General features: G+C 38.2%; 2 protein-coding genes across 2 annotated transcripts in view; one reads left to right on the top strand and one right to left on the bottom strand.

Moving 5' to 3' along the window:
- Window positions 1-1,639: 1,639 nt before the first annotated feature.
- On the bottom strand, window positions 1,640-4,821 carry LOC108698057 (small integral membrane protein 20). Its single transcript, XM_018228996.2, has 3 exons — window positions 4,581-4,821; window positions 3,529-3,585; window positions 1,640-1,784 (listed from the first exon to the last, which is right to left on the bottom strand). The coding sequence occupies exons 1-3, from the start codon at window positions 4,687-4,689 to the stop codon at window positions 1,747-1,749; spliced, it is 204 nt and encodes a 67-aa protein (XP_018084485.1). The 5' UTR covers window positions 4,690-4,821; the 3' UTR covers window positions 1,640-1,746.
- A 2,345-nt stretch (window positions 4,822-7,166) lies between these two features.
- The window catches only part of sel1l3.L (sel-1 suppressor of lin-12-like 3 L homeolog), a 40,606-nt gene continuing 34,877 nt past the window's right edge, over window positions 7,167-12,895 (top strand). Inside the window, exons 1-3 of the mRNA XM_018228989.2 lie at window positions 7,167-7,322; window positions 9,704-10,253; window positions 12,481-12,610. Of these exons, the coding sequence (XP_018084478.2) occupies window positions 7,254-7,322; window positions 9,704-10,253; window positions 12,481-12,610 (749 nt within the window). The 5' untranslated portion in view covers window positions 7,167-7,253. The remainder of the gene's footprint in view (window positions 7,323-9,703; window positions 10,254-12,480; window positions 12,611-12,895) is intronic.

The raw sequence follows: 12,895 nt of genomic DNA, 5'->3' as shown, positions 1-12,895 counted from the left end.
CGTTCCAGCTGGGAATTCATAATCATAGCAACAGGCAGGAGCCATTTTGTGGACACTGTTAAGACAAGACATGCATCATCTCAGAACAACCAGAGTGGCAGTTATCTAAAGATTTCAAAGAGGCTGTTCACTGTTCTGAAGGGGGGGGGGGCAGTCCAGTCCTGTATGGCCCAGGACCACCTCCGCATTGCAGAGTCACCAGGTGCCTTCTTTACACCACTGCTCAGTGCCCAGGCTTCTTGGGGCCCTGCTAGTGGCTCACACGGGAAAACCGGGGCTTCACTCCTCATTATATATAATGTACCCCGCTGTGTGCTGCCTGGTCCCACTCCCGCTGGGGACTTGTGCCTTTTGCCTCCTGCTTCCGTCACATGCCGCTTGTAGGTAGGTTTAACAGATGCTGCTTAGCTCAGGCTTTTACCAACTGCACAGCAAGGCTCCCGTTCCGGCAGATCCTACCGGGGGCTGTTCCCATTGACCCTGGACACAAGCCAAGTAACTCCCTGTAGCAAGAGCCAGGATGGAGGGTGAGCAATAAGCACTATGGGAACAAGCTATGTGGGGCCTTCATGTGCCGAAGTGAGGGATTAATAGCAAGCTACTGGCATGATGATGTTTGTGTTTTGTAAGGCAGTCATTTGAGACATTGCATTTAATTACATTAATTAAAAATTACACTATAGTGCTAACGTTGCTTTACTGTAATATAGGGATATTAGAAGTCACTGAGGGGTTGTTCTGTGACCATATAAAGGCACAAGGCTGCAGGCGGAGTTATACAGGGAACTCTGAGTATCACTCATGTATTATAAGGGTTAATGTACCTCCTACTGTAAATGATAAGGATATTAGAAGTCACTGAGGGGTTGTTCTGTGACCATATAAAGGCACAAGACTGGAGGCTGAGTTATACAGGGAACTCTGAGTATCACTCATGTATTATAAGGGATAATTTACCTCCTACTGTAAATGATAAGGATATTACAAGAAACGGAGGGGTTCTTCTGTGACCATATAAAGGCACAAGGCTGCAGAATCTTTAAAATATTTTACACGAATTACACTTAAGTGAGAAAGGCAGCTGTTTATGCACATAACTTTTTGCAGTTTGCCCTAATATATAAGTGGATGTGTACAAGATCATTATATGTGGGCTGCTTTGATTTTTTTGCCCGGGCTGCTTTCTACCCCCAGTCCGGCCCTGGTTAGCACTGAGGAGAATTCATTTTAGCCCAACTTAAAAGTCATCTAGAATTTGATTTGCCCTGGCACCCTTACCTTATTAAAAGAAAGGGGGAGGGGCGTGCCAATTTTGGACCTCAAATAGAGGCGTAAATAAAAAAAAAAAGTCTATGGCTTTAGTGTATAATTCTAAGATAAAGAAATCTGCTACATGAGGAGGTGAAGAAGTTATCACCCTTCTTAACATCCTCATGTTGCAGATTTCTTTATCTTACAACTATACAAACATTGAAAAACATGTATTCATACAGTCACAGAAATAAAACACAGCGTTCTGTTATAGTTCCCAGTATCACCTCAGTCTCATGCCTTCCTCACCAAGATTAGACAACTGGAAACTACGGAGAGATGTCAGAAAAAACGTTTCTGTATTTTTTTTTTCGCTTGACTAGAAACAGAAATGAAAATGTTTGCTTTATTTAAACTTTGTACAAAAGACTAGACAGGCATATTTTTCATAATATACACATTTTGTGAGGTAACTGCACAGCTCCACTTTCCATCTTATTTCCTGGAGAAAGGATCAGACCAGACTTTCAGTCCTGTAAAAAAATAGTAAAATGAATCAAGTTTTTTTTAATTCGATACGAGTTTTCGGATAGATTAAATCCGTCCGAGCTGAGAAAATTCGATTTTATCAATACATTTCGATTGGTTGAATTTCGAGTTTATGGGAGTTTTAAATAACTCACATTAATTCGAAATTGGACCCTTGATAAATGTGCCCCTTAGTGCCTGCCTCCTATACTCCCTCTTTCCTACTCTCAGACTGCTTCTATTTCTGATCTCTTTTCTTCCAGTGTTCTGTTCTCTGCTGTTCCCTCTTGACTAAAGGTGGGTATACACGGGTCCTTTAGACCGATTCAGCAGCTTATCTACCCATGTGTGGGGGCTCCCGACAGGTCCAACCGATCGATATCAGGCCAAAAATTGGCCAGATATCGATCGGTCAAGTTTGATTTTTTTTGGACGATCCAGGACCGCATTGGCTAGTTGATGCGGTCCTGCGACCTGTTGGAGCCCATCCGTAGTATCGTAATCCGATCGTACGGCCTCAGGGCTGAACATTTGGATTCGTCCGATATTGCCCAGCCGTAAGTGAGCATACCGGGTCAAGATCCGCTCATTTGTTGACCTTGCCAAACGAGCGGATCTTATAGTGTATAGCCATCATAAGGCCATAAAACCAGGGTGTGATCCCTTTTTATACCTGAAGACTCACTCTAGTGACGGGGGAGTATATTGCATCCACACTTCTATTACCTTCTTGCACCACCTAGTGGCTGATTTATCAAGTTACACTTTAACACCCCGTATTGCAAACACACTCAAACATAAATGAACCCACTTTTACATATCAACACAGTGGGGTCTTCCATATCATAGTCCCCCTCCCGACCTATCTTTTACCTTCAAAATAGCGTTGCGTTCTAGATCTGTGAGGTGCACCACAGCAGGCCGGGGGGGAGCAAGGGAGGTGGACTGTTGGCGCCGGGCGCCCTTAGTAGATTTTTTGGCGGGAGGCCTGACGCTACCAAATTACGCCACTGGCTTTATGACAGAGTTATATTTCCCAGACAATATAGAAATTCAGTATAACTCCATTTGCATGCTGTTGGTCTTTATTATATGCAACACTTCCCTGCATATTTACACATACAGCTGTAAATAATTCAAGTGCCATGTGGGATATGTTACCCAGAAACTGTTTGCTTTCCAGCTTTCAAATGGAGGTCAAAAAAACCTACTGGTCTGTGAGGCTACAATTTTTAATTTTTATTTTATTACATATCTTTCTATTTAGGCCCTCTCCTATTTATATTCAAGTCTCTCCTTCAAACCACTGCCTGGCTGCTAGTGTAAATTGGACCCTAGCAACCAGATAGCTGCTGAAAATCTCCTGGAGAGCTGCTGCACAAAAAGCTAAATAATTCAAAAAACACAAAAAAATATACCTGTAGAGAACAACCCTCTCTGCATCATACAAAAGGTGAACAACCCCTTTAAGTGGCTGATATGAGTTAAGTACTGGTGCAGTTAACGTGGGGATTTTACAATTTTGCTGGAAAAAAAAACACTGCAAATCTTGTGTGTGCAACCCTTCAAATAAGGAAAGGGGTAATCACATATCAGCACATTGAATTTAGCAGAAATCTTCTTCATCACAGATATACATATACTCAGGAATGAGTCCTGGGCTGGTTTCCCCCCCAAAAAACAGACAACGAGTAACATTTGTAAAATTCCCAGTGTGCTAATGTTAAATCATATATGGAGGCTACTTACCGGGGGGCTGTACATCTTCCTGGATGACGTCAGTTCTGTTTGTTGCTTGTTCTTTCTCTAATACAAACAACAAACAGAAATATTGATATACCTTACTATATATCTAAAAGTGTGTTCAACAAATTCACTCGATGTGAATGAAAAAGCCAGTGCACCTGGCTCTGTATAATATAAAGTCAAAATGATATGTATTTATATTGCTATAGGTATGGGTCCGTTATCCGGAGACCTCTTATCCAGAAGCTCCGAATTACAGAATGCCCGTCTCCCATAGACTCCATTTTATCCAAATAATCCAATTTTTATTTAATTATTTTCTTTGTCTCTGTAATAATAAAACAGTACCTTGTAGTTGATCCCAACTACGATATAATTAATCCTTATTGGAAGCAAAACCAGCCTATTGGGTTTATTTAGGGTGTCCGTGATTTTCTAGTAGACTTAAGGTATGAAGAACCAAATTATGGAAAGATCCGTTATCCGGGAAGCCCTAGGTCATGAGCATTCTAGGTAACAGGTCCCATACCTGTATTAATTAATGTATTCATTATTGTCACTATATAACAGCTGTCAGTGATTCTTAAAGGGGTATATATTCATTACAAATATTATGTGTTATTAAAGTTATATATAACTGGTTCTGACTTATGAATCAATGTAGCAGAAATCAGCCTTGCATGCCTGGCACACTTACAAATGACTTTTATACCACTGAATATTGTGATATATGATATTTTATATCATATTTTCAGGTTTATATAACCTTCATGAATTAAAAAGTATTTTAACTTGAGAATAATGAATATATTATTAGGAATATACATACATAGAATACCAAGGAAAAGGTGAAATGCTTGTATGCTGGGTATTTGCATAAAATGACAGGCCCATGTTTAGCTTTACATTTACAGTTGAAAATAAATGAATATGTCCCTATGCTCGCCACTGTCTGAAATCTAAAGTCTCCAGAAATAAACATTTGACCATAAAGTATTGTCACTTAGATTCCACTGCTGCCCTGTGTCTATTTGTACCAGGGACTTGCCACTTACTGTAGTCATCTATGTGCATGAGCGGGTGGAAGAATATCGGGTAGAAAGCAGCAGCCACTGCAGTGATAAAACCACCGAAAATAAGAACTATCCTGGTGTTTCTGGACATGATCAGAAGGAACCTCTGTCAGACATGGGAGAAAAGGGCAAACCAGGAAGCAACAAGGACACTGACACTAGACAAACCCGCCTATGTGTTACTCGATATGATTTGCTGAGATCGCGTGCACTGAAGAAAGCCTGGCTCTGATTGGCTAATAGCGAGAGCTCCGCTTAAATTGTTCCCCAGCTAGAAGAAACAGAGCTCTGTTACCTTGGTTCCGCTATTTATACACACTGTACTATACACAAGGTTTGCCAATATTTTTACAAAGCACTGCACATCAAACAAATAAAGCAGTTGTTATGTGTAACAAATATGTTCTCCTTTTGCAATCGAGTTGTTAATAAGCCTTTCATTGTAAAGTTATAGCTCAAACCTTACACTAGGCAAAGTGAGTCTCAGCAATGCAGCCCTCAGCTTTTCAACTCTTTACCTTTGAATTAACTTTTCAGTACAGAGAGTATAAAGTGATTTTCTGAGACAATTTGCAGTTCGTTTTTATTTCTTTATTATAGTAGAACCCAGAATTAACGTTTTTCAAGGGACTGTGGAAAAATAAAAACATAAAGCCTGGGAAAACATTAAATAAGGAAAAAGTGTTAAGGACACAGACATTTGTAGGAGTCTAATTTGAGTTACTAGCTGAGTTAACATTGTTCAGCTGAGATGTCCAGCTGAAACCCACATGGCTGGAAACCCTACATCTATCTATTCTGCCCAATGAGTAAGACCAATCCTATAACTACAGGTATGGGATCTATTATACAGAAATCAGTTATCCAGAAGGCTTTGAAATACAGCAATGCTCATTGCGCGCATGCGCACGCGAGCGGAAAATCTTGCATGCGCGCGCAAATTCGCTCATGCGTACGAGCGCAAATTCCCGCAGGAGCACACTAAACAGTCGCCGTGACTGCCGGGCCTGCCTAGGGCACCTGCCCAGCGTGGCCCGGCACTGCCCAATGATGAACATTTGCATGAATAAAAGGGAGGGGACGGGGGTGACGAACAGCAGCGGGCCTAGGGGCACCCGCTATATAAATCTGGCCCTGCATATTTATGAATGACATTATTGATGCCAGCAAAATGTCATTACTAACGTCAAAATACTTACACAAACTTAAACTTGGCATACATTACACTGACAGATTAGTCTGGAATACTTGGATACTTTTATATGATTGGTTTGTACTACTTAATATGCAACATTTTGACGCTTATATACATGACACATGAAGGTTTTGCAGATACAGTGTACAATGCACAGTGGCACAGTGATTAGCATTGCTTCCTGGAAGTGTTTGGATCCTAGGTTCAATTCCAGTCAGGGCACTATCTGCATGGAGTTTGTATTTGTCTTGTCTGTGTGGGTTTCCTCCAGGTAGTCTAATTTGCTCCCAAGTGCCACAAACATGTTGGCTGATTCATTGGCTTCTGAAAAAGTGGCACCAGGGTTCATTGTAGTGACCTCAGAGTATAAGCTCCACTATGTTATAGACTAATGAGAACAATAAACATAATTGTGAGTATCATGATTGCGCTACATAACTTGAATTGCCAATCTTTGAAAAACTTCCATTGTATTTATGCTGAAAACACAATTTTGTGTGTTCTGCCTCTTCTGCTGACCTTAGCATTTCAATTTAAAATTCCAGGTTGGATAGAAGCAAAATAGGAAAACAAATTAAATTTTGCTCCTCATTTTTCTCATTTTGCTTCTGCCAACGACATGTTCAAGGGGATAAACACAGCTTTTTGCATAGCGAAAGTATAAGGTATTCTAATTAACTTCCTAATATACAGGAATGGGACCTTTTATCCAGAATTCTCGGGACATGGGGTTTTCCGGATAATGGATCTTTCCGTAATTTGGATCTTCATAATTTACGTCTACTAGAAGATCATGTAAACAGTAAATAAACCCAATAACCTACTTTTGCTTCCAATACGGATTAATTTTATATTAATTATATACAAGCTACTTTATATACAAGCTACTGTTTTATTATTACAGAGAAAACAGAAATCATTTTTAAAAATTTGGATTACTTGATTATAACAGAGTCTATGAGAGACAGCCTTTCTGTAATTCGGAGCTTTCTGGGTAATGGGTTTCTGGATCCCGTACCAAATACACATTTTCAATGGTTTCAAATTGATTTGGTATTGAGAGCAGTAAAGGTCTGGATGTTTATATTCTCTGCTCTGCTGGTTCCAACTCCATAAAGAATTTAGCTAGCTGATTAACAAATGATTTCTGCTGCATTGTTTCAAGAGTCAGAACAGAGATTAGCAGTAAACGAAATGACTGCTCGTATGTAAACAAGTTTTGGGATATATCTGGAGCTTACACGTTATTATGTGTGAACGTCTCTGAGACATAAACAATAAGATTTCCTGTTGCAAATTGCAGAGATGCAGAAGCAAAACCTCCCACTCTGGGAGGAGACGGTGAACCTGCCTTACACACCTCTCAGCTTCCACCTTGGCAGTGAGTTGTCCCAAGCTCTCCGAGGGAGTAGTACAGTAGCGGGCAGGTACAAAGTGTGGCGTTCAGGAGGGAGAGAAGAATGCTGGAATGGGCTCAAGTCCCCCGTGTAACATGGCAGGACCTCAGAGCCCTTCTACTCCTCTGCTTGGTGAGAACCTGGTATTAAGTTTCTTCTTTTCTATTCCTCTGCCATGTGAGATTGCCTCTGTACTGTCTCTGTACTGTCTAAACCGCTGAAAGGGAGCTGCATCTGTGAGTTGAGCTCTTGGAATCTCATGGAAACATCTTTTCTGGTGCTCAAGTCCCAAGAGAAATCTTTGGTGCCATATCTAAATGACATTTTCTCTCAGTGACAGCCCACCTGCAGGGTGACATAGAGACCCTTCCTTATATACACAAGCTGCTCACTCTTCCTTTATTTCCTCCATTATATTTAGATCATTTTGCATTCTTGTCATCTATAGCCTTGTTTGTTCTGAGGTATTGCACTCTAGGAGCCAATTAACCCCTGGTAGTCTGATCTCTTCTCCATTTCAGATCCATTATTAACAAACACTCTCTTCTCTGGCTGTTCATAATCCTTCTATATCAGAGAAAACACCATATGAAAAGTAGTGCCTCAGTATCGGTTATTACTGTATGATTGAGCAATTTTCTTGCCTTTTAAGGTGCTGTTCACCTTTGAGTTAACTTTTAGTATACATTTTTTTTAGTATATATTCTGAGATAATTTGCAATTGCTTTAAATTTTTTATTATTTGTGGGGTTTGAGTTATTTAGCTTTTTATTCAGCAGCTCTCCAGTTTGCAATTGAAATCTGGTTGCTAGGGTCTTAATTACCCTAGCAACCATTCATTGATTCGAATAAGAGACTGAAATATGAATAGACGCCGTCCTGAATAGAAAAATGAGCAATAAAAAGTAGCAATAACAATACATTTTTAGCCTTACAGAGCATTTGTTTTTAGATGGGGTCAGTGACCCCCATTTGAAAGCTGGAAAGAGCAAATAATTCAAAAACTACAAAGAATAAATAATGAAGACCAATTGAAAAGTTGCTTAGAATTGACCATTCTATAACATAGTTATAAGATGCTATTGAGTTTATATAATATTTAAATGATTTTTCTCAGCACTGTTATCCAAATTACAGAAAGATCATTTATGCAGAGGACCTCTGGTCCTAAGAATGACAGATAATATATCCAAGACCCGTATTGCATACTTTACGCTTCACAGGCACGAGCAACATTTTGATTTTAATGACAGTATCCCTTTAAAATGTAACATTACAATTGTGGGAAGTGTGTATATGTGTGTGTACCCTGAAACCAATACAGTTTGCCACATAAAGTGCACTGGGCAGCTGTGTGTATACCACGGGGCAGTGGGGAAAGCATTTAAAATGGACACATTATTCACATTTCAGCTTAACCCAGCGTGTTTATAGACCAGGGTTATGTATATACAGCTTAGGGTATGTTTAAATAAGTTTGCCACCATCTATTAAGAACTAAGTTGTAAGTCGTAAGTACAAGATCAACGAGTGGACTGGGGTGGCGAATTCCAGGATTTTTATTCTAGTTTAAAGGGTCGACAGGGTCCATGAGGGTTTATTTTGATGTTTTAATATGATGGAATTAAAAATGATGCTTTTAACTATAGAGCATGCTTATGAATTTTTTTTTTAAATAAAGGGTCGACAGGGACTTGCACTCCTTCCCATTACAGGTATGGGACTTGTTATCCAGAATGCTTAGAACCTGGGGTTTTCCGGATAACGGATCTTTCCGTAATTTGGATATTCATACCTTAAGTCTACTAGAAAATCCTTTAAACATTAAATAAACCCAATAGGCTGGTTTTGCTTCCAATAAGGATTAATTATATCTTAGTTTGCATCAAGGTATTGTTTTATTATTACAGACCACTGAAAAAAACTAAAAATCATCAAGGCTAGAAACATCTTCAAATGGTTGAAGGGACCTCTGCCATTGATTTCTACATGACCTCAACAGGTTTTAGGAGTATTTTTTGATTCAGTCTTTTTGCAGCTTCGTGGGCATAATAAATCTCGAAAAATGCTCGATTTTTTTATCCCAAAAAATTTGAGTTTTTACTGAAACTACCCGCTAAAAATTGAATTTTTCGGGAAAACCTTTGATAAATAAGTCCCTAAATAAACCCAATAGGATTTTTCTGCCTCCAATAAGGATTAATCATATCTAAGTTAGAATCAAGTACAAGCTACTGTTTTATTATTACAGAGAAAAAGGAAATGCTTTTCTAAAACTTGAATTATGTTATTAAAATAGAGCTTATGGGAGACGGCCTTCCCGTAATTTGGAACTTTCGGGATAACAGCTAACGGATCCAATACCTGTATATAATTTTTCTATAACTCTGTAAGAGGAACTCTCGTTACGTTCCTGTTTCTTGTTTCTCTATTGTATGGAATACCCACTTAAGAAATGAGCCACTTACAGCAGCGCATCACATTAATGACATTAAATTTCTCTTGTCTTGCAGATTCCATCTCTATGTTGCACCAAGGAAACATCTTCAGTTACAAAACTGCAAGATCAACAAGTAAACCAAGAAGATTTGATAGAGTTACTGAACCTGCCAAGAAACACAAGCAACTCAGCTATCACTGTCAGGTACATTTGCTCCAGGCCTTGTCGGGTCCATGTTGATGTTGTGGCCTCCTCAGAATTCCGGACAGGAGTTTCAGTGTTTAAAAAACGATGGACGGATGAGACATACAGCCATCAGCCAAGGACCCGTACAGTGAACTTGAAATTTCCTAGCATTATGATTTATAGGAATGACTATTTCCTAAGGAACTCTGTGGATGTATATTATGCAGAAGTCAGAGCCTGGCTTGTACATAGTGATACAGCATATGTAAAACACATTGAAACCATTCTGTTTGCAGCAGCAAAGACATATGGCGTCCTGAACACTATTCCACCTCTTCTTCGTCCTTACAAAGATCACCAGATATGTCTAACATGGGGTTTTGAGCAAGTAAGGAGACAGAGAGAAAATACAATGTTTGTTTGTCCATGTGAATCTGGTAAGCAGAGTAATGGTATCTTCATGGTGATGGGTAATGTTCTCTGATGATGTGTTATCAATAAAGTATTATCATTAATACTTCTCCTGTATATGGTGCACAGTGATGTAATTTGTGTCATATGATTCACTGACACCTGTGTATTATAAAAATGAATATACCCCCTATTGTAAATATATTAGCATATTATAAACCCCTTAGGAGTTCCATACATTTATAAAAGCATGAAGTGAAGGCAGAGTGCTTTTATTTAGCTCATGGAACTGCCCCTATTTTACATATGGTATCAGTCTGCATGCTGAAATGCAAGATTCTGTGGTTTAATTTCAAGATAGCTCTGGAAATGGGATTATAAATAAATTATACTATATAGGTTACAGAAAACAACACTAGCTGAAATGGATAAATATGATAATTACAATAAAAATCAGATAATCTCTTGTACAGACTAGAATTTTTGATTGGATTAAAAGAATGTCTGTAAAGGTATGGGACCTGTTATCCAGAATGCTTGGGACCTTGGGGTTTCTGGATAATGGATCTTTCTGTAATTTGGATCTTCATACTTTAAGTCTACTAGAAAATTATTATTACAGGTACAGGACCTATTATCCAGAATGCTTGGGATCTAGGGTTTTCCTGATAAGTCTTTTTATACTTTGGATCTCCATACCTTTAGCAAACCCAATATGCAGGTTTTGCTTCCAATAAGGATTAATTATATCTTAGTTGGGATCAAGTACAAGCTACACTTTTATTACTACAGAAAAAATGAAAATATTTTAATTTTTTTAATCATTTGATTAAAATGGAAACTATGGGAGATGGCCTTTAGTAATTCGGAACTTTCTGAATAAAGGGTTTCCATATAACGGATCCTATGCCTGTATTACATTAAATAAACTCAATAGGCTTGTTTTGCTTCCAATAAGGATTAATTATATCTTAGTTAGGATCAAATACAAGGTACTGTTTTATCATTACAGTAAAAAGGAATTCATTTTTATTATTCGGAATTATTTGATTGAAATGAAGTATATGGGAGGTGGCCTTCCCGTAATTCAGGGCTTTCTGGATAAAGGATCCCATACCTGTGATTGAGTTGATTGAATGCTGAACTGACATTGATTAATTTCCTTTAAAGCAGATGTTTACCTTTACATTACCTTTTATTTAACTGTTTAAAATTTTATGCATCAACTCTCCAGTTGGGAATTTTAGCAGCTATCTGGTTGATAGGATTTATATTACCCAAGTGACCAGGCAGTGGTTGGAATGAGAAAGTGGAATATGAATAGGGTTGCCACCTGGCCGGTATTTTTGGCTGGTAAAAATTATGGTTGTTCCCAATGTTATTAATAGGGAAAAAAGATAAATACAGTATATAGGAAAGCTGGTATTTTTTTCCAGAAAAGGTGGCAACCCTAAATATAAATAGGAAAGGGTCTTAATATAAAGATTAGTGATACAAAGTAACAATAAAATGTTGGCCTTAGAGCAATAGAGCAATAGTTTCTGGGCTGCTGGAATCAGTGACTCAAATTTGACAGCAGGAAAGCATATAATTAAAAAAATTTATAAAAATGCAGACTGAATGAAAAGTTGCTAAGTTTAGGCCTATAACATACCAACATTTATCATGAAGGTGAACCACCCCTTTAAAGTAAGACACCAGTATACAGTACAGTATAGTAATCCCCTTTGAACCTGTTTTTTAATTAGTTTGACACCAGATATTGTTTTATAAATGAATATACTCCAAACCTGCATTCAGCTTCACCTGACACATTCTCTGCTTCCAGCCCTACTGCAACCAAACTACCCAATGCTTGTAAGGATGAAGACTAAAGCTAACGTTTAAATAAAATATCTAGTAAAGCTGACACACCACCCTTTGCTGGTTCAATTCAGAATTTTAAAGGAATTGCTCAGTATAAACATAAAAACTGGGTAAATAGATAGGCTGTGTAAAATAAATGATATAGTTAGTTAGACAAAAATGTAATGTATAAAGGTTGGATGTGTAACATAAGAGCCAGAACACTACTTCCTGCTTTGCAGCTTTCTTGGTTTCCACTGATTGGTTACCAGGCAGTAACAAATCAGTGACTTGAGGGGATAGGGGCACATGGGTCATAACTGAGCCTGAATTCAGTTGCTGTTATGTGAAACTCATGTTTAATTAAGTTATAGAATTAGTCATAAGATGCTTTGCTTTACATTTTAGATGCTGTGAAGATGCTTGATTTTCCGTTTGCCTCCAGCAGTGAACACAATGGCGTTATCAGGACATTTCAGAACTTTAGGAACCGAGAACTGGAGTTGAGAAGAAGAACACAGTTGAATAATAATGCAAAGTAAGAATAAATATAAACTGGTCTTTTTGATGTATAATTGTCACCTAAGTACAGATTAATGATTGATACTGTATTATATGTTTCTAATTGGTGTTGCCTAATGTTAAAGCGTGCAAAGACAATGTTATGAAAGATGTAAAAACTGTTTAATTTCTGATGTCAGTATCTCTTTAATAACTGAGTAAGAGGGGGACCCCATAGTTTAAAAATATTTCTAAATATTTCTACAACTTAGTCAATCTTTAGTTCACAATGTGTGATTGATATTCGTACTGAAACTGGCAG

Source organism: Xenopus laevis, chromosome 1L (assembly GCF_017654675.1).
Source record: "Xenopus laevis strain J_2021 chromosome 1L, Xenopus_laevis_v10.1, whole genome shotgun sequence".
NCBI classification, from domain to species: domain Eukaryota; kingdom Metazoa; phylum Chordata; class Amphibia; order Anura; family Pipidae; genus Xenopus; species Xenopus laevis.
This window is presented reverse-complemented; position numbering and strand designations above follow the sequence as displayed.

Coding starts and splice junctions, on each gene's coding strand:
- LOC108698057 (XM_018228996.2), bottom strand. CDS start 4,689: ATGTCCAGAAACACCAGGATAGTTCTTATTTTCGGTGGTTTTATCACT. Junction 3,586..4,580: donor CATGCACATAGATGACTACA/GTAAGTGGCAAG, acceptor TGTTTGTATTAG/AGAAAGAACAAGCAACAAAC. Junction 1,785..3,528: donor GGAAGATGTACAGCCCCCCG/GTAAGTAGCCTC, acceptor ATTTTTTTACAG/GACTGAAAGTCTGGTCTGAT.